Source organism: Salvelinus fontinalis, chromosome 9, assembly GCF_029448725.1.
Source record: "Salvelinus fontinalis isolate EN_2023a chromosome 9, ASM2944872v1, whole genome shotgun sequence".
Lineage (NCBI taxonomy): Eukaryota > Metazoa > Chordata > Actinopteri > Salmoniformes > Salmonidae > Salvelinus > Salvelinus fontinalis.
Window position 1 is genome coordinate 726,332 of NC_074673.1, and position 22,091 is coordinate 748,422.

Below are 22,091 nucleotides of genomic sequence, written 5' to 3' on the forward strand. Positions count from 1 at the left end.
GATGATGATACTGCAAATGGACTGTGCAGTTTATTGGTGTGAGATATACGCTTCTATTGGCCTAGATATTTCTGGTTTGTTTGTTGTTGTTTAACTGAAGAGGCACCGGGCATCAGTGGAAAGAGCCTGCATTAGTGGACGGACTATCACATGCTATGGAAAGGAACCAAAACACCTTATTACACCATTACCAAGGCAGACTATTGGTGTTCATAGTATATCTGGCATATGACATTAATGTGGTACAAATTACGATTTTGTTATGAACAACCCTAAACATATCTTCAGGCTTGGAACCAACCTCCAGCTGTCGGTATCTAATCAAACCGATTATTATCGGTGTCTTACCTTCCAACCTGACACCTCTCCTCTTTAGTCTCCTCTCGGTAGGAGAGATGTGTGTCTCTCCCTCTCCGCTGTGCACGCTCCAGAACACCGGGTTTTCCATAGAACGTAGCGTTGGAGTACACCTGGACACCAGACCTAGCGGATACTAGTACTTCATACCCCGGGTTGGAGGCAGAGGCAGGCGGAGAGGAGGACAGCCGGACACTGTGAAGACCCTCAAAAGCATCCATGTTCCAGGCAGAGCCACTAATCCAACTGCAGTTTACCGTAACTTCAGTTAGTGTGAAGGTTCTGGCTTTCGTGAGATCATAATTACGGCCCTTAACACGGGATGAGTGCTTCCACCTTCTTCAATCTCGTTTTATCTTTTCCTTATGTGTATGGTGTTGTAGGAAGAACTTTCACTTCAGCAGGCATAAACACTTTCCAACTTGTTTACCTGAAGTCTACCTAGGAAAAATACATATTCTTTACTAGAATAGAATATGATAATGCAGAATAGAATAAAGAAAATACTTAGGTGGAGTTTCAACCCTCCGTATTATAATGAGGCACTACTTTTATAATAAACCGAGCCGTCTGCTCCACTCCGGTTGGAGACCTCCCCATAAACTTTCGCAGGTGTCCCTCTCCCGGCCAACACTAGCCGACTAAACTCATCTCCACGATTTGCTACTCGTGTGGGCCGACTGGAGCTTCGATGTGTCACATAAAATGACGTTTTTATTTACCAAACTACCGATTTGCAGCATCCAAAAAGAATGGCACGCAATTACACAGAACAATGTCGTCGTGTGTTATTGTGGGCTATTGTTCCGGTGCTGAAACGGTGTTACGACGTCAGAGCTTCAGTCCGCCCATGGATTTCAGTTAATCGGCTGGTCCAGCAGAAAAATTAAAGTGTTATTTTTTTCTCATACAGATACACATGAACGGGTTCGACAATCATAGTCTACTTGCTATTACGTTATGTACGCCTATTTGTTTAGATTATTAATTTAGGGCAAGTTTACAAATTGATTGGCTGTACATGACGCTTTTGCAAAAGTTAAACGTTGCTGGCGTATTGGGTGTAGCAACTCACCATGTGTGGTTCAAACTTGATAGCTGACAGATCAATTTATGGTCCAATATTGAACACAATCTCAAAAATCTTCTTAATCTTAGTGATCCATATGTCATTAAACGAAAGTTGGGGAAGGCAGAAGAAAAAAAACACCACAGTCCGAAGTTCAGCCTCTAGTTCCTGTTGTGGTTCCCTTGATCCACGACGAAAGGGTTTATGACCAACACCTTCGCTCCTGGTGGCCTGCAATGCACATGGCTGCCGCCAGGTGGCTACCGAGAGGTTTGACCCATAGAGAATGATAAAGGACTCTAGCGGTCAAAAAGTCATTTTAGCATGGGCGCGCTGCCCATTTAGGGCTTCCACCGTACTTCTGCCATTTTAAAGTAGTCAAAGTAGTCAGTTGTGTGGGGATTGCTATGGGTTGTAGCCTCATTGGCGCGGCCCATGCTGTCACAGGCACAGATAATAAAGAGGAGTCCTCTATCTATCTCTATGGAGCTGCCCAATGCTGTCACAGGCACTATAATGGCACAGATATAAAGATGAGTCCTCTATCTATCTCTATGTTTTGACCGCTATTTGAGTTTTCTGTGGTTCAAGATGTATCCTATTGAAGAATTCCAGAGGCTGAGGGGAAAGCGGCTCGTAATAACGGCTGGAACGGAGCCAATGGAATGGCATCAAACCAATGTGTTTGATGTATTTGATACCCGTTCAACTTAATCCGTTTCAGCCATTAGTATGTCCTCCCCATGTCACCAACCTCCTGTGGTATGTGATATTATTGAGGTAATAAATTGGGCTGTGGGTGTTTGGTTTGGCAATAATAAAAAAATAAAAAAAATGGTGTTGTTACTTTAAACTTTTTATTTGTTTCAATGTGTGTTGTACACAGATTTGTTGAGATTAGCTCGGTACCAGGCCTTTACAATGCAGCTTTGTTGCAGAAACAGCTTACCACATCAAGTGACCGGAGGTCTACAAGTCCTTCCTTCTCCTTCCTTCTCCCACAGCCGTCTCTCCGACATTCAGACTGCCAGCGCACCTTCCCTTATCAAGTGAGTATATCACATACAATCGGATCTGATCAATCCATCTATACTTATCTGACGGACACAATGGGATATAGATAAAGGATATGACTGATATTGCTGTAATGTCTGTGATGCCCAGTGAGTATATTGTAAATATGATATACAATCAATCGGATCACTCTGTAGTTAACGTAAATATTGAATAGAGTGAAGATTTAGATAAAGGAATATAAATATTCGGAATATGTTTCTCGACTAAGTTGGACAGCTTGATTTTTTTATTTTTTTATTTATTAGGCTCTATTGATTGATTGTGGATATCTCGGTATTCACAGTAGGTTGGTGAGGAGAACACGGTGATTCTGACGAACTGGAACGGAATCAGTGGAATGTTAACAAACAACATCAAACACGTGGTTTCCGTGGTTTCCAGGTGTTTGATGCCATTCCGTTTGCTCCGTTCCGGGTTGTCATTAAGAGCCGATGACTCTCTGTTAATGACCAACATCTCACTTCCCCTCTCTCTCTCCATCTTCTGCTGAACTTTGCCCTCAATAGCACCATGTCTTCAGATAGTGGATCCGTGAGCTAATAGCTATAAGAATTGTCTCTCTGGATAGTTTGTTATCAAGTAGATATGCGAGGGATTCAGCCATATGTGTCACTATCGGTGTTTTGGAAAGTTGACTTGTAAAGCAAACGGAGAAAGTGACAGTAGTTTACCATTTTGATACACCAAGGGCAGCTTTCTCTGTGCCACCCACTCACCCAGCCAACCACCCAGCCAGCCACCCATCCATCCATCTATCCAGCTTTCCACCCACCCAGCCAGCCACCCAGCCAGCCAGCCAGCCACCCATCCATCCATCCACCCATCCATCCATCCATCCATCCATCCACCCATCCATCCATCCATCCATCCATCCATCCATCCATCTATCCAGCTTTCCATCCAGCCAGCCAACCAGCCAGCCATACATCCAACTATCCATCCAGCTCTCCATCCAGCCAGCCAGCCAGCCAGCCAGCCAGCCAGCCAGCCAGCCAGCCAGCCTGGCCAGGGAAGGGTAGTGATGACGGTAACTTACTCACGGAGGGTTGCTGACGCGGGGCTAGGGACCTTCTCTCATCTGCTCCTCCGATGGAAGGGAAGCATCTACAAGCTGCTGTGGAGAGAACTGATCATCTTCACTACACTGTACTACTCCTTCAGCATCATATACAGGTAACCCCGTCATTTACACAGGTAACCCCGTCATTTACACAGTTTACCCGTCATTTACACAGGTAACCCGTCATTTACACAGGTAACCCCGTCATTTACACAGGTAACCCCGTCATTTACACAGGTAACCCCGTCATTTACACAGGTAACCCGTCATTTACACAGTTAACCCGTCATTTACACAGTTTACCCGTCATTTATACAGGTAACCCCGTCATTTACACAGGTAACCCGTCATTTACACAGTTAACCCGTCATTTATAAAGGTAACCCCGTCATTTACACAGGTAACCCGTCATTTACACAGTTAACCCGTCATTTATACAGGTAACCCCGTCATTTACACAGGTAACCCGTCATTTACACAGTTAACCCGTCATTTACACAGGTAACCCCGTCATTTACACAGGTAACCCGTCATTTACACAGTTAACCCGTCATTTATACAGGTAACCCCGTCATTTACACAGGTAACCCGTCATTTACACAGTTAACCCGTCATTTATACAGGTAACCCCGTCATTTACACAGGTAACCCGTCATTTACACAGTTAACCCGTCATTTACACAGGTAACCCCGTCATTTACACAGTTAACCCGTCATTTACACAGGTAACCCGTCATTTACACAGTTAACCCGTCATTTACACAGGTAACCCCGTCATTTACACAGTTTACCCGTCATTTACACAGTTAACGCGTCATTTACACAGGTAACCTCGTCATTTACACAGTTTACCCGTCATTTACACAGTTTACCCGTCATTTACACAGTAACCCCGTCATTTACACAGTTAACCCGTCATTTACACAGTTAACCCGTCATTTACATAGTTAACCCGTCATTTACACAGTTAACCCGTCATTTACACAGTTAACCCGTCATTTACACAGGTAACCCCGTCATTTACACAGTTTACCCGTCATTTACACAGTTAACCCGTCATTTACACAGTTAACCCGTCATTTACACAGGTAACCCCGTCATTTACACAGTTAACCCGTCATTTACACAGTTAACCCGTCATTTACACAGTTAACCCGTCATTTACACAGGTAACCCCGTCATTTACACAGTTAACCCGTCATTTCTACAGTTAACCCGTCATTTACACAGTTAACCCGTCATTTACACAGTTAACCCGTCATTTACACAGGTAACCCCGTCATTTACACAGTTTACCCGTCATTTACACAGTTAACCCGTCATTTACACAGTTAACCCGTCATTTACACAGTTAACCCGTCATTTACACAGTTAACCCGTCATTTACACAGTTAACCCCGTCATTTACACAGTTAACCCATCATTTACACAGGTAATCTCACAATTTACACAGGTAACCTCGTAATTTACACAAGTAACCTCGTAATTTACACAGGTAACCTCGTCATTTACACAGGTAACCTCGTAATTTACACAGGTAACCTTGTAATTTACACAGGTAGCCTCGTCATTTTCACAGGTAACCTCGTAATTTACACAGGTAACCCCACAACTTCACAGGTAACCTCACCATTTACACAGGTAACCTCGTAATTTACACAGGTAACCCCGTAATTTACACAGGTAACCCCACAACTTCACAGGTAACCCCGTAATTTACACAGGTAACCTCGTAATTTACACAGGTAACCCCGTAATTTACACAGGTAACCTCGTAATTTACACAGGTAACCCCGTAATTTACACAGGTAAACTCATCAATTACACAGGTAAACTCATCATTTACACAAGTAACCTCGTCATTAACACAGGTAACCCCGTCATTTACACAGGTAACCCCGTCATTTACACAGGTAACCCCGTCATTTACATAGGTAACCTCGAAATTTACACAGGTAAACTCATCATTTACACAAGTAACCTTGTCATTAACACAGGTAACCTCGTCATTTACACAGGTAACCCCGTCATTTACACAGGTAACCCCTTCATTTACACAGGTAACCGCGTCATTTACACAGGTAACCCCGTCATTTACACAGGTAACCCCGTCATTTACACAGGTAACCCCGTCATTTACACAGGTAACCCCGTCATTTACACAGGTAACCCCGTCATTTACACAGGTAACCCCTTCATTTACACAGGTAAACTAAACATTTACACAGGTAAACTAAACATTTACACAGGTAACCCCTTCATTTACACAGGTAAACTAAACATTTACACAGGTAAACTAAACATTTACACAGGTAACCCCTTCATTTACACAGGTAACCCCTTCATTTACACAGGTAAACTAAACATTTACACAGGTAACCCCGTCATTTACACAGGTAACCCCTTCATTTACACAGGTAAACTAAACATTTACACAGGTAAACTAAACATTTACACAGGTAACCCCTTCATTTACACAGGTAAACTAAACATTTACACAGGTAAACTAAACATTTACACAGGTAACCCCTTCATTTACACAGGTAAACTAAACATTTACACAGGTAAACTAAACATTTACACAGGTAACCCCTTCATTTACACAGGTAAACTAAACATTTACACAGGTAAACTAAACATTTACACATATAACCTCATCTGATCTAGAAGAGAGACGGTCTATCTTACTTGTATAAATAAACCTCTTTACAGTGACCATGCATTTGTGTATTTCTTTGCTTATACATGTATTGCTGGTCCCTTCAAATCAAAGATCACAGCAACTTTGTACAATCAAATGCCAGGGAACTTTTGTGGGAATATTAGTCTCCATTTTCTTTTTGCAATTGTTGTCCCTCCCTCCCTCTCATGTTCAATCATACAGGAGCTTAGTAACTTTGTGACAGAACTGTTCTCTCCAGGTTTGTGTTGAATGAGGGTCAGAAGAGGCTGTTTGAGAAGCTGGCCATCTACTGTGACCGTTACGCAGAACTCATCCCTGTGTCCTTCGTATTGGGTGAGAATACTGCTCTGCTATGTTATGCTCTGTTATGTTATGCTCTGTTCTGCTCTGCTATGTTATGCTCTGTTATGTTATGCTCTGTTCTGCTCTGCTATGTTATGCTCTGTTATGTTATGCTCTGTTATGCTCTGTTATGTTATGCTCTGTTATGTTATGCTCTGTTATGCTCTGTTATGTTATGCTCTGTTATGTTATGCTCTGTTATGCTCTGTTATGTTATGCTCTGTTATGTTATGCTCTGCTCTGCTATGTTATGCTCTGTGATGTTATGCTCTGCTATGTTATGCTCTGTTATGCTCTGTTATGTTATGCTCTGCTCTGTTCTGCCCTGCTATGTTATGCTCTGCTATGTTATGCTCTGTTATGTCATGCTCTGCTCTGCTATGCTCTGTTATGTTATGCTCTGCTATGTTATGCTCTATGATGTTATGCTCTGCGATGTTATGCTCTGCTATGCTCTGTTATGTTATGCTCTGTTATGTTATGCTCTGCTATGTTATGCTCTGTTATGTTATGCTCTGCTATGTTATGCTCTGTTATGTCATGCTCTGCTCTGCTATGCTCTGTTATGTTATGCTCTGCTATGTTATGCTCTATGATGTTATGCTCTGCGATGTTATGCTCTGTTAAGTTGTGCTCTGTTATGTTATGCTCTGTTATGTTATGCTATGTTATGCTCTGCTATGTTATGCTCTGTTATGTTATGCTCATGTTATGCTCTGTGATGTTATGCTCTGTTATGTTATGCTCTGCTATGTTATGCTCTGCTATGTTATGCTCTGTTATGTTATGCTCTGTTATGTTATGCTCTGCTCTGTTATGTTATGCTCTGTTATGTTATGCTCTGTTATGTTATGCTATGTTATGCTCTGCTATGATATGCTCTGCTATGTTATGTTATGCTCTGTTATGTTATGCTCTGCTCTGTTATGTTATGCTCTGTTATGTTATGCTCTGCTATGTTATGCTCTGTTATGCTATGTTATGCTCTGTTATGTTATGCTCTGTTATGTTATGCTCTGTTATGTTATGCTCTGTTATGCTATGCTCTGTTATGTTATGCTCTGCTATGTTATGCTCTGCTATGATATGCTCTGCTATGTTATGCTCTGTTATGTTATGCTCTGTTATGTTATGCTCTGCTCTGTTCTGCTCTGCTATGTTATGCTCTGTGATGTTATGCTCTGCTATGCTCTGTTATGTTATGCTCTGTTATGTTATGCTCTGCTATGTTATGCTCTGTTATGTTATGCTCTGCTATGTTATGCTCTGTTATGTCATGCTCTGCTCTGCTATGCTCTGTTATGTTATGCTCTGCTATGTTATGCTCTATGATGTTATGCTCTGCGATGTTATGCTCTGTCATGTTGTGCTCTGTTATGTTATGCTCTGTTATGTTATGCTATGTTATGCTCTGCTATGTTATGCTCTGCTATGTTATGCTCTGTTATGTTATGCTCTGTTATGTTATGCTCATGTTATGCTCTGTGATGTTATGCTCTGTTATGTTATGCTCTGCTATGTTATGCTCTGCTATGATATGCTCTGTTATGCTATGCTCTGTTATGTTATGCTCTGCTCTGTTATGTTATGCTCTGTTATGTTATGCTCTGCTCTGTTATGTTATGCTCTGTTATGTTATGCTCTGCTATGTTATGCTCTGTTATGCTATGTTATGCTCTGTTATGTTATGCTCTGTTATGTTATGCTCTGCTATGTTATGCTCTGCTATGATATGCTCTGCTATGTTATGCTCTGTTATGTTATGCTCTGTTATGTTATGCTCATGTTATGCTCTGTGATGTTATGCTCTGTTATGTTATGCTCTGCTATGTTATGCTCTGGTATGTTATGCTCTGTTACGTTATGCTCTGTTATGTTATGCTCTGTTATGATATGCTCTGTTATGTTATGCTCTGCTATGTTATGCTCTGCTATGTTATGCTCTGTTATGTTATGCTCTGTTATGTTATGCTATGTTATGCTCTGCTATGATATGCTCTGCTATGTTATGCTCTGTTATGTTATGCTCTGTTATGTTATGCTCATGTTATGCTCTGTGATGTTATGCTCTGTTATGTTATGCTCTGTTATGTTATGCTCATGTTATGCTCTGTTATGTTATGCTCTGTTATGTTATGCTCTGTTATGTTATGCTCTGCTCTGTTATGTTATGCTCTGCTATGTTATGCTCTGTTTTGTTATGCTCTGTTATGTTATGCTATGTTATGCTCTGCTATGATATGCTCTGCTATGTTATGCTCTGTTATGCTCTGTTATGTTATGCTCATGTTATGCTCTGTGATGTTATGCTCTGTTATGTTATGCTCTGTTATGTTATGCTCTGTGATGTTATGCTCTGTTATGTTATGCTCTGTGATGTTATGCTATGTTATGTTATGCTATGTTATGCTCTGTTGTGTTATGCTCTGTGATGTTATGCTCTGTTATGTTATGCTCTGTTATGTTATGCTCTGTTATGTTATGCTCTGTTATGTTATGCTCTGTGATGTTATGCTCTGTGATGTTGTATTCTATGCTGTCTAACTGATTTGTACACATCAGGGTTTTGTGCACAGCAGGGTTCGGGGTCAACTGCATTTCTGAAATTCCAGTGGTCCTCATTGCTTACAATTGGATTTGAATTTCTTTTTACTTTCTGAATTGAAGTGAAATTGACCCTTTCAAACACTGGTGCTCAGTAATCATTTAGCCACTCACTCTCAGTCAACACGTCAATACTTCTCAAGCACAGACAACCTCCTTTGACAGACGTCGTCAACAATTCTGAACTTCCTCTCCACAAAAACTTTAGCGGGTTACAAGTAAACACCGTGCGGTAGTTTGGGGGCAAAGAGCACCATTTTGAGATGTCTGTACAGCGCCTCCTCTCTTTTCATTGTTCTGTCTTTGAAAGCAAAGAATGTAAAAAAATATTCAAATAGGTATATATGTATATTGTTTAGTATATATGTACAGTTGAAGTCGGAAGTTTACATACACCTTAGCCAAATACAGTTCAACTCAGTTTTTCACAATCCTTGACATTTAATCCTAGTACAAATGTCCTGTCTTAGGTCAGTTAGGATCACCACTTTATTTTATGAATGTGAAATGTCAGAATAATAGTAAGAGAGAATGATTTATTTCAGCTTTTATTTCTTTCATCACATTCCCAGTGGGTCAGAAGTTTACATACACTCAATTAGTATTTGGTAGCATTGCCTTTAAATTGTTTAACTTGGGTCAAACTACAAACCATGTTGATGTTGGGGTGGTGCTGGAGAAGATGAATATGAAGTAGAAATTTCCCTTTTTAATGTCATTGATAAATAACATAATTTTTTTGTCGTCTCCATGTGTGTTTGTCTCCCGCAGGTTTTTATGTGACTCTGGTGGTGTCTCGGTGGTGGGGTCAGTTTGAGAGTGTTCCCTGGCCGGATCGCCTGGGTGCGCTGGTGGGCGCTCACATCCGTGGTACCGACGAGAGCGCCAGGCTGACCCGCCGCACCCTGATGCGGTACGCCAACCTGTCCGGCGTGCTCATCTACCGATCGGTCAGCACGGCAGTCTACAAGAGGTTCCCCACCATGAAGCACCTGGTGCAGGCAGGTACGACCTACGACCTCAAGCCTGTGACCCCTAACCCTTACCCTCGTTGACTTCTAGGGTACGACACCAAGCCTAGCCATAACCCTTAACCTAGTTGACCCCAAGAGGTTCCCCACCATGAAGCACCTGGTGCAGGTACTGTAGGTACACTGTGATGTCATAAACAGCCAGGTTCGCTGTGATGTCATAAACAGCCAGATTCGCTGTGATGTCATAAACAGCCAGGTTCGCTGTGATGTCATAAACAGCCAGGTTCGCTGTGATGTCATAAACAGCCAGGTTCGCTGTGATGTCATAAACAGCCAGGTTCGCTGTGATGTCATAAACAGCCAGGTTCGCTGTGATGTCATAAACAGCCAGGTTCGCTGTGATGTCTGATGTCACAATGCTCTGCATCCTAGAGTTAAAACTCCCAGCTCAACAGACTCTACAGGGCAGAGTAAAATAGCACATCTCACCTGTATTCTCAGTGCCGCCCCAAACAGACACCACAGCGAGTGCTAAACTAGCTTGCTTGTAATCTAGAACGTTAGTTTAACTCTTTTTAAAAGATGTTATATAACCAGGTACATTGGCTGAGAACACGTTCTCATTTACGGCAACAACCTGGGGAATAGTTACAGGGGATGAATGAGCCAATTGTAAGGTGGGGATGAATAGGTGGCCAGATTGTGAATTTAGCCAGGACACCAGGGTTAACACCCTTACACTTACGATAAGTGCCATGGTATCTTTAGTGACCACAGAGAGTCAGGACACCCGTTTTAACATCCCATCCAAAAGACAGCACCCTACACAGGGCAATGTCCCCAAACACTGCCCTGGGGTATTATTTTAGACCAGAGGAAAGAGTGCCTCCTACTGGCCCTCCAACACCACTTCCTGCAGCATCTGGTCTCCCATCCAGGGACAGACCAGGACCAACCCTGCTTAGCTTCAGAGGCAAGCCAGCAGTGGTATGCAGGGTGGTCTGCTGCTGTCTAACACAGTGGGATCCAGGGTGGTCTGCTGCTGGCTAACACAGTGGGATGCAGGGTGGTCTGCTGCTGTCTAACACAGTGGGATGCTGCTGTCTAACACAGTGGGATGCAGGGTGGTCTGCTGCTGTCTAACACAGTGGACACAGGGTGGTCTGCTGCTGTCTAACACAGTGGACACAGGGTGGTCTGCTGCTGTCTAACACAGTGGGATGCAGGGTGGTATGCTGCTGTCTAACACAGTGGGATCCAGGGTGGTCTGCTGCTGTCTAACACAGTGGGATGCAGGGTGGTCTGCTGCTGTCTAACACAGTGGGATGCAGGGTGGTCTGCTGCTGTCTAACACAGTGGACACAGGGTGGTATGCTGCTGTCTAACACAGTGGTATCCAGGGTGGTCTGCTGCTGTCTAACACAGTGGGATCCAGGGTGGTCTGCTGCTGTCTAACACAGTGGTATGCAGGGTGGTCTGCTGCTGTCTAACACAGTGGGATGCAGGGTGGTCTGCTGCTGTCTAACACAGTGGACACAGGGTGGTCTGCTGCTGTCTAACACAGTGGACACAGGGTGGTATGCTGCTGTCTAACACAGTGGACACAGGGTGGTCTGCTGCTGTCTAACACAGTGGACACAGGGTGGTATGCTGCTGGTTAACACAGTGGGATGCAGGGTGGTCTGCTGCTGTCTAACACAGTGGACACAGGGTGGTCTGCTGCTGTCTAACACAGTGGACACAGGGTGGTATGCTGCTGGTTAACACAGTGGGATGCAGGGTGGTCTGCTGCTGTCTAACACAGTGGACACAGGGTGGTCTGCTGCTGGCTCAACACAGTGGTATGCAGGGTGGTATGCTGCTGTCTAACACAGTGGGATGCAGGGTGGTATGCTGCTAGTGCGGAAAATAACAGAGTAAGAGGGCAGTTCCTCGATGCTGTAGCCAGCTGCTATTATTAGGCCATAATATTGGTTATCACAGTAAATGCCAGTATCCCCCACCCAGGTCAAGCTTAGTCCTGGACTACAACACTCTGTCCATTTGAGAACGACAACTAGAAGTAGGTTAAATCTGGGTTCCCGGAAACCGGCTCTTACAGAAGGTTTGAAGCTCCTCCTAATTCATACCCTCCGTGTCTCTCAGGCCTGATGACAGCAGAGGAACACAGGCAGTTGGAGGAGTTGCCCTCACCTCATAACAAGTTCTGGGTTCCTTGTATGTGGTTTGTTAACCTGGCGCTGAGGGCCCGCACCGAGGGACGCATCAATAATGATGTGGCGCTATCAGCCATTCTCAATGTAAGTTTCTCTCTCTGTGTGTCTGTGTGTCTCTCTGTGTGGCTGTGTGTCTGTCTCTCTGTGTATCTGTCTGTCTGTGTGTCTGTCTGTGTGTCTGTCTGTGTGTCTGTCTGTGTGTCTGTGTCTGTCTGTGTGTCTGTGTGTCTGTCTATGTGCCTGTGTGTCTGTCTGTGTGTCTGTCTCTCTGTGTATCTGTGTGTCTGTGTGCCTGTGTGTCTGTGTGTCTGTCTGTGTGCCTGTGTGTCTGTTTCTCTGTGTATCTGTATGTCTGTTTCTCTGTGTGTGTGTCTGTGTGCCTGTGTGTCTGTCTCTCTGTGTGTCTGTGTGTCTGTCTCTCTGTGTGTCTGTGTGTCTGTCTCTCTGTGTGTCTGTGTGTCTGTCTCTCTGTGTGTCTGTGTGCCTGTGTGTCTGTCTCTCTGTGTGTCTGTGTGTCTGTCTCTCTGTGTGCCTGTGTCTGTGTGTCTGTCTCTCTGTGTGTCTGTGTGTCTGTCTGTCTGTGTGTCTGTGTGTGTTTTTCAGATTGTTCCATCTTATCTCCTCTCTGCAGGAATTAAATACATTGCGGACACAGTGTATGAAGCTATACAGTTATGATTGGATCAGCCTACCCCTTGTGTACACCCAGGTTCTGTTATCTACGTGTAGTAATGGTAGTAGTAGTAGTAGTAGTAGTAGTAGTAGTAGTAGTGGTGGTGGTGGTGGTGGTGGTGGTGGTGGTGGTGGTGGTGGTGGTGGTGGTGGTGGTGGTGGTGGTGGTGGTGGTGGTGGTGGTGGTGGTAGTAGAAGTAGTAGTAGTAGTAGTAGTAGTAGTAGTAGTAGTAGTAGTAGTAGTAGTAGTAGTAGTAGTAGTAGTAGTGGTGGTAGTAGTAGTAGTGGTGGCAGTAGTAGTAGTAGTAGCAGTAGTAACTACTAATAGTTGTAGTAGTAGCAGTAGTAACTAGTAGTAGTAGTAGTAGTAGTAGTAGTAGCAGTAGTAACTAGTAGTAGTAGTAGCAGTAGTAGTAGTAGTAGTAGTAGTAGTAGCAGTAGTAACTACTAATAGTTGTAGTAGTAGTAGTAGTAGTAGTAGTAGCAGTAGTAACTACTAATAGTTGTGGTAGTAGTAGTAGTAGTAGTAGTAGTAGTAGTAGCAGTAGTAACTGCTAATAGTTGTGGTAGTAGTAGAACTAACACTAAAATAGTAAACATCGATCTTGATCCCACAAATTCTGTGTTAATGTGTCTGTTATTGTCATGATGAACTAACTATGAAGGAACATGGGTTGTAAGTACTTCCTCTCTGTTAGGTGGTGACAGTGGCGGTCTACAGTTTCTTCCTGGCGTGTCTGATTGGTCGACAGTTCTTAGACCCCGCCCAGGGCTACGCTGGTCATGACATCGACTTCTACCTGCCTGTCTTCACCCTGCTACAGTTCTTCTTCTATGTGGGCTGGCTCAAGGTGGGGAGGGGAGGGAGGGAGGGAGGGAGGGAGGGAGGGAGGGAGCGAGGGAGGGAGGGAGGGAGCGAGGGAGGGAGGGAGGGAGCGAGGGAGGGAGGGGAGGGAGCGAGGGAGGGGAGGGAGGGAGGGAGGGAGGGAGCGAGGGAGGGAGGGAGGGAGCGAGGGAGGGAGGGAGGGAGCGAGGGAGGGAGGGGAGGGAGCGAGGGAGGGGAGGGAGGGAGGGAGGGAGGGAGGGAGGGAGGGAGCGAGGGAGGGAGGGAGGGAGCGAGGGAGGGAGGGGAGGGAGCGAGGGAGGGGAGGGAGGGAGGGAGGGAGGGAGGGAGGGAGGGAGGGAGGGAGGGAGGGTTCACTAATTGATACACAATCGCACATACACACAGTTCTTTTCACAATATGACAGAATGACTTCATGATGTATAAAATGCGCATTCTGCTTCATTGTGATGCGCCATTTTTTGTTTGTTTTGTGGACAGGTGGCAGAACAGCTGATAAACCCGTTTGGGGAAGACGATGACGACTTTGAAACCAACTATCTGGTTGATCGTAATCTACAGGTTTGGCTGCCTCCATTTTTATAAATCAATTCTTCTGCTCTATCATTTCAGTTTCTCTCTCCATTCATTGCAATGCATTATGGTAGTCTGTATAAACAATGTGGGATGGACCTCTCTGTCTGTAAGAAGAGAGCTGCATTCTCTTTGTTTTATATAGAAAGCAATCTGACAGAAACTCCCTTCATATGTAACTTCATTAAGTTAAAGAATCATAAATTACTAAACCCGTTCTCAGGAATAGATAACACTAGAGATCACTTCAGTCTCCACAGATTTGGGAAAATCTGCGTTTTTTTGTGGAACAATCAGACAAACAGAGTTGACCGCAGTTACATGTGCTGGTGCCACTCAAGCAGATTAAATTATAGATTGAGGACCACTATGTAGTTGAATGTGATTGCTTTTATTATTAATAATAATACAAAATTAGTTTTCTAAATGTTTTGCTAGACCAGTCCAGGATTCAGAATTGGGTTGTGTTCATTAGGGCATGCAGAACCGAAAACAGAAGAAAAAAGTCCTAGTAGTCCCTCCCTGTTTCAGACTGTTTTCTTCCGTTTGATGCCAAATGAACACAATAGTGTACTACCTCCTATCCTGTTCTATCCCTCCCAGGTGTCCCTGCTGTCTGTGGATGAGATGTACGACACTATCCCATTGGTAGAGAGGGATAAGTACTGGAACGAATCAGAGCCCCAGCCTCCATACACTGCAGCCAGCGCAGAGCATCGCAAACCTTCCTTCATGGGCTCTGCCCTGGACATCAGGTACCTTACACACAGATACAGACAGACACACACCTATTGGACCTGTTTCTGCCCTGGACATCAGGTACCTTACACACAGATACAGACAGACACACACCTATTGGACCTGTTTCTGCCCTGGACATCAGGTACCTTACACACAGATACAGACAGACACACACCTATTGGACCTGTTTCTGCCCTGGACATCAGGTACCTTACACACAGATACAGACAGACACACACCTATTGGACCTGTTTCTGCCCTGGACATCAGGTACCTTACACACAGATACAGACAGACACACACCTATTGGACCTGTTTCTGCCCTGGACATCAGGTACCTTACACACAGATACAGACAGACACACACCTATTGGACCTGTTTCTGCCCTGGACATCAGGTACCTTACACACAGATACAGACAGACACACACCTATTGGACCTGTTTCTGCCCTGGACATCAGGTACCTTACACACAGATACAGACAGACACACACCTATTGGACCTGTTTCTCAGACTCCAATTAGGCCAATTCCTAAACTAAAAAGCTATTTTGTTTCATTCATATATATATATATATTTGAAAAAGTGTGGATCATCATTATTTGGCCCAGATTAACTAGACAGATCTGTTTTTGGTCCAATAGCATATAATAATCCATATTCCTTGCGGATCTGTTTGCACAATCGGATCAACATTTGTATTAATTAGTATAATCACCCCTTTTGAGTTTCTTTATCCATGACAAAAATATATTTCTCCCTCCCAGTCCTTTTTCCATCCAACCTCATCTATACTTGTAGAATGAGTTTCCTGTAAACAATAGATATTATATTCTTTCTCTTTTAGCCATGTAAAAATGTATTTTATTTTTTTATGATCTCCTAAGCTATTACAATTATAATTTGCTATACTTATTTCCCCACTTACCATAATTATACCCACGTTTCAATTATACTTCGCACAACCAATGTTTGTAAACTTACCATTAAAAAGCACCACGATGATTAAGTGTCCATATAGCTGTACCATAATATTTGCACTGTTAAGCATTCTGTATCTGCAACTTTGTAAACCTCCAATTGTCCTAATATTCCACCCACTAAAATCTCCCCCCATATCTACGTCTGTTGTCACTAAGACATCAGACCATTGTCCCTGACTCATGACACACCTTTGCGCCCCTTGGCAAAGCCTTGGCCGCCGATTGGCATTGGCCAGAGGGAAACATGGGCAGTCCCATGATAACATAAATATCTATGAGGGTGCTTAAAACTTCTTAGGGATAGCCCCTTTTTTTCAATTTTCGCCTAAATGACATACCCAATTCGAACTGCCTGTAGCTCAGGACCTGAAGCAAGGATATTTACATTTTTACATTTACATTTTAGTCATTTAGCAGACGCTCTTATCCAGAGCGACTTACAGTAGAGTGCATACATTTTATTACATTTTACATACTGAGACAAGGATATCCCTACCGGCCAAACCCTCCCTAACCCGGACGACGCTATGCCAATTGTGCGTCGCCCCACGGACCTCCCGGTTGCGGCCGGCTGCGACAGAGCCTGGGCGTGAACCCAGAGACTCTGGTGGCGCAGCTAGCACTGCGATGCAGTGCCCTAGACCACTGCGCCACCCGGGAGGCGGGTGGCGCAGAAATATGCATATTATTGATATCATTTGAAAGGAAACACTTTGAAGTTTGTGGAAATGTGAATTGAATGTAGGAGAATATAACACACTAGATCTGGTAGAAGAAAATACAAAGAAAAAACCAACTGTTCTTTTTTTCTACCACCATCTTTGAAATGCAAGAGAAAGGTCATAGTTCTAGCCATCACTCTGGCTGTAATTCCGATAGTGTCCACAAGAGAGCAGCAGTGTATGTGCAAAGTTTCAGATGGATAACTTGAAGTATGAGTGAACTGCAAGACTTTTATTGTAAAGTGCACAGGTACATTTAGTCAAATCGTGAAGGAGACATTCGCATTCATAATTCATTTTTTCTGGAAGAATGTCGTCAAATCTGTATACTTGGACTTTAGCTGTCCAGGTACTCGTAGCCATATTATAAGTTCAACATTTGCAAAACAACCAGTTTTCTTAACTTCATAACTCTGAATATCCTTTTCATTTTGGACAAAGATTATAAGGCATGCTGTCGTACAAGGTTAGAAGCTACATTTTACAACATGTTCATGATTTCCAGATTATCCCGTAAAGCCCAGCTCATTGGCTATCTAGCAAGCTTTGTTTGACCGCGATTGGTGCTTATTTGACAGATACAGTCGTTCAAGTGATGGCCGCCCATTCATCGGCGTGCCATGAAGGCGTCGCTCTCTGACCAAATATGGTGTCCCAAAAAATATACTACACCCCTAATGAAATAGTGAAGTCTTGTTACCTTCTAGGATCTCTGAGGAATAGATATGAATGTGATTTGACTTGTTGAAACAACGTTTAGGGTTAGATCTTCACAGATTCCTTTCTTTGCAAATTGAACAAGTGGAAATACAAAATCGATCGTGCGTGCTATATGGACCTTTTAAGGATGTGAAAAATGATTTTATCTAACAAAACGACACTTCATGTTATCTCTGGGACCCTTTGGATGATAAATCAGAGCAAGATTTTAGAATGTAAATACACATGTCACCTTCAGAGGTGAATTTATCAAACCTATCGCGGTGAAAAAAGGTGTTTTGTTGTTAGGAGCTCTCCTCAATCAATAGCATGGCATTTTTTCCCGCAGTAATAGCTACTGTAAATTGGACAAGAATTGAAGCTTTCAGCCAAAATAAGGCACTTATATGTACCGACATTTGTTGTTTCTCTCAAATCTGGGATCGTGACACAAAACGCTGCATGATTTACAACTGTCCGGTTAACGTCCCGCCTATCCCTTAAGAGAACTAACCAAATAACATGGAAAACAGTCAGAAAATAAAAAATTGTAACAATAATAGATCATATTAATAGAAATAATAATCTTATAAATGCATACTCGTATTTAGAACGTCCTAGCAAGGCTATAAGCATGTCATCCCAGCCTGCTCACTTCATTTGATTCAATTGTTCGGGGAAAAAATGAAGAAAAAACAGCCTATATATCGCAAGATCTTATTTATGTCCATTACATGCAAGACATATGTCTCGTAGTCCTCATTATATCCTGTTATAGTCCTATCAGCAGAGAGACATGTAGTGGCTTTAGTCAAAGTCAGTGGCATGTCGTTAGTAAAAATTGAAAAAAAGCAAGGGGCCTAAACAGCTACCCTGGGGAATTCCTGATTCTACCAGTAAGGGGCCTAAACAGCTACCCTGGGGAATTCCTGATTCTACCAGCAAGGGGCCTAAACAGCTACCCTGGGGAATTCCTGATTCTAACTGGATTATGTTTTAGAGGCTTCCATTAACTTCTCTAGGATATGTGGGACGCTACCGTCCAGTATTCCAATAAACTCATTGAACAGACAGTGATTTTAAAAAAAAGAAAAAAAAGAATGGTTAGTCCTCGGGGTTTTGCCTGCTACATAAGTTCTGTTATACTCACAGACATGATTCAAACAGTTTTAGAAACTTCAGAGTGTTTTCTATCCAAATCGACTAATAATATGCATATCTTATATTCTGGGGATGAGTAGAAGGAAGTTGAAATTGGGCACGCTATTTATCCAATAGTGAATTTGCTGCCCCCTATCCTAGAGAAGTTAAAGAATACCTTCTGTATTCTGTTAGACAAGTAACTCTTTATCCACATTACAGCAGGGGGTGTAAAGCCATAACACATACGTTTTTCCAGCAGCAGACTATGATCAATAATGTCAAAAGCTGCTCTGAAGTCTAACAAGACAGCCCCCACAATAATTGTATCATCAATTTCTCTCAGCCAACCATCAGTCATTTGTGTAAGCTGTGCTTGTTGAGTGTCCTTTCCTATAAGCATGCTGAAATTCTGTTGTCAATTTGTTTACTGTGAAATAAGTTTACTAAGGGTTGGTAACAGGCTGATTGGTCAGCTATTTGAGCCAGTAAAGAGGGCTTTGCTATTCTTGGGTAGCGGAATGACTTTAGCTTCCCTCCAGGCCTGAGGGCACACACTCTCTAGTAGGCTTAAATTGAAGATGTGGAAAATAGGAGAGGCAATATCGTCTGCTATTATCTTCAGTAATTTTCCAACCAGATTATCAGACCCCAGTGGCTTGTCATTGTTGATAGACCAACAAAAAAAATTTACCTCTGAAATGTAAGTATAACTCCTACTGGTGTGTGGTTTGAAACTCTCCTCATTTGGTAATACAGGAAATTGCCACGACACCTCTTCCACACTGACTTTACGGAATTCAAAGTACAATTCTTATCTTTCATTGGATGTGTCAGCGTTTGTTGCCGGCATGTCATCCCTAAGTTTGTTTATCTTGCCAATGGAAAAGTCATTAAAGTAGTTGGCAATGTCAGTGGGCTTTGTGATGAAGGAGCCATCTGATTCAATGAATGAAGGAGCCGAGTTGGCTTTTTCCCCCAAAATTTCATTTAAGGTGGTACCAGTGGTAGTCTTTTTACTACCATTCTTTATATTATTTATCTTTGTTTCATAGTATAGTTTATTTTTATTTATTTACCAATCAATCAGTTGGGCTGCCAGACTTAATTGCCATACCTTTTGCCTCATCCCTCTCAACCATATAATTGTTCAATTCCTCATCAATCCAAGGGGTTGATTGTGCGCTATAACACTTCCAGTACCTAACTAGCTTGATACTTTGAGATCTATTAAATTGTTCAGGGAAGTTTCTTCCTTTTAATCACATTCCTATCATCACTCCAGTGTTCCTAAAGAGCAGATGGAATTAAACTAGCTAACACATGCCTATCATCACTCTAGTGTAAAGAGCAGATGGTCAATAAAGCCTTCTTCTTCTTCTCTCTAGTGTTCCCAAAGAGGAGATGGAGTTCCAGTCCAACCTGGAGCAGATCAAGGAGCATGAGGAGGCCAACCACTCTACTCCTCTCCTGGGGGGTCTGAGTCGCTTCCTGGGGGTTCAGTCCCCCGTCTTCCCCCGCTCCTCCACCTCCTCCCGGGTTTCTCTCCTGCGCCGGCGCCCAGGGGCTCCATTCAGCCGCTTCCCCCTCTTCCTGCACTCTGAGGGGGACGCCTCAACGCCAAGCCACGGCCCTGGTCCCCGCCACGACTCCAGCCACCTGGACTACGCCTTCTCCTCCATGCCGCTGTACGAGAGGTCCGGCTTCTATAGCTGTCCCCAGACCCCCATCCACTGTGTTCCCCCCGCTATGCCTCGTCCACGGCCCATCCGAGGAACTTACGCTTGGGATCGCAGCTCCAGCTCACTAGCTCCTCCGATGGTTGGCTCTGGAGGTCTGCAGCCCCCTGATACTCCAGGTCATATGCTCCCTCCACCCTCCTCTGCCTTCCCCTGGCTGAGTGAGGAGGGTGAGGGTCCTTGTGTTCCAGCCTTCTCCTTCCCTGACCCTGGCAACCTTCCGGAGCTCTGCCCCATATCAAAGCTCCGGCCCGGGCAAGGCCTGCTGTCTCGACGGCCCCCACCTCCGCGCCTCTCTCTAGATAACACACCGTTGGCCGAGGGCCTGCAGCCTGGACCCATCAGCCCCCGGGGAGTGGGAGGTGGAGGGGAGCGGGTGTTCTCCTTTACCCCTCCCTCTCGCACCCCAGCTACCAATCCCAACAGCTCTTCCTCTAGTATCAATGCCACCAGCACTATCAACACCACCAACCCTAACACCACTACTTCAGCCAACATCTTGACTGGTACCAACACCACTTCTACAACAAACTTCTGCAATGGTACCAACACCAACACCACTACTACGTCCAACTTCTGCAATGGTACCAACCCCAACACCTTTTGTAACCATGCCAACTTCAACAGCACTAGAGCAGCAGGTATCAACAGTGGAACCAATGGTAGTCTAAGCAACAACGTCGTGAACATCATTTCCATTTCTGGATCCTCTCAACAAGAAGCCATTCAGCATCAAAACTCGCCCAATGATTCAGGGATTTCATTGGCTGAGGGGGGCCCTCACTGGCTGGGAGCTCTGGTAGTGGATAGTGGGATGAACAAGACCCCTGGGGGGCGTGAGCAGGACTGAAGAAGGAGGGAGATGATTGGACAAGGCCCCTGGGGGACGGAAGGAGGAAATGAGGAAGGAGGGAGTGGTTGGACAAGGCCCCTGGGGGACGGGAGGAGGAAATGAGGAAGGAGGGAGTGGTTGGACGGACTCAGGGTTCAGAAGTAGTGTTGACCTACGCAGTCTTTCTTTCAGACTGGAGGATTCCAGCACCTCTGACCAGTGGTAGTCTTGCGAGGCCATCCTTCCAAACGTGAGCGAAGCCTGGATGTCCAAGGCGTAGAGGCTGCTTCTGAAATGTTTTTTGGAAATCCCACAGAGTGGAGAATAATATGACATTTCTTCTTCATGCTATTCCAGCTCGTAAACCAGTACGAAATCTACTGAAGAAAGAATCGTTTGTTTGCTGAATCTCAGAGGCCTATGGACTGGAGGCCTATGGACTGGAGGCCTATGGACTGGAGGCCTACGGACTGGAGGCTGGAGGCCTACGGACTGGAGGCTGGAGGCCGACGGACTGGAGGCCGACGGACTGGAGGCCTACGGACTGGAGGCTGACGGACTGGAGGCCTACCTGAACTACTGAAGAATCTCTCAATCATTAACCCCTTCAGAAAAGATTGACTGATAACATTCTGGTCAGAGGTGCCTAAGTACCTCGGCCGTCAATATCTCCGGTGTGTTTCTGCTAGGGTTGCCAAGTTCAATATCTCCGGTGTGTTTCTGCTAGGGTTGCCAAGTTCAATATCTCTGGTGTGTTTCTG

The 22,091-nt window shown here is 44.1% G+C and overlaps 2 protein-coding genes across 9 annotated transcripts in view; one reads left to right on the plus strand and one right to left on the minus strand.

Moving 5' to 3' along the window:
- LOC129861859 (guanine nucleotide exchange factor for Rab-3A-like) overlaps nt 1–1,645 on the minus strand; it is a 28,031-nt gene extending 26,386 nt beyond the window's left edge. For 6 of the 8 annotated variants that reach the window (XM_055933007.1, XM_055933005.1, XM_055933004.1 and 3 more), the window contains exons 1-2: nt 1,433–1,521; nt 349–798 (exon numbers count right to left, since the gene is read on the minus strand). In XM_055933007.1, coding sequence (XP_055788982.1) covers nt 349–578 — 230 coding nt within the window. In that variant the 5' untranslated portion in view covers nt 579–798; nt 1,433–1,521. Of the gene's footprint in view, nt 1–348; nt 799–1,432 lie in introns of all 8 variants that reach the window. The other 2 variants (XM_055933003.1, XM_055933006.1) reach the window with 2 other exon arrangements.
- A 1,835-nt stretch (nt 1,646–3,480) lies between these two features.
- Nucleotides 3,481–21,365, plus strand: best1 (bestrophin 1). The gene is made up of 9 exons (XM_055933016.1): nt 3,481–3,676; nt 6,485–6,579; nt 9,964–10,197; nt 12,312–12,466; nt 13,014–13,091; nt 13,753–13,905; nt 14,380–14,460; nt 15,076–15,227; nt 20,148–21,365. The coding sequence occupies exons 1-9, from the start codon at nt 3,525–3,527 to the stop codon at nt 21,346–21,348; spliced, it is 2,301 nt and encodes a 766-aa protein (XP_055788991.1). The 5' UTR covers nt 3,481–3,524; the 3' UTR covers nt 21,349–21,365.
- The last annotated feature ends 726 nt before the right edge of the window (nt 21,366–22,091 follow it).

Excerpts from the sequence above, each read along its gene's own strand:
- best1 (XM_055933016.1), top strand. The coding sequence starts at position 3,525 with ATGACGGTAACTTACTCACGGAGGGTTGCTGACGCGGGGCTAGGGACC. Across the intron at positions 3,677-6,484 it reads TCCTTCAGCATCATATACAG|GTTTGTGTTGAATGAGGGTC; the intron begins GTAACCCCGTCA and ends TGTTCTCTCCAG. Across the intron at positions 14,461-15,075 it reads TGGTTGATCGTAATCTACAG|GTGTCCCTGCTGTCTGTGGA; the intron begins GTTTGGCTGCCT and ends TATCCCTCCCAG.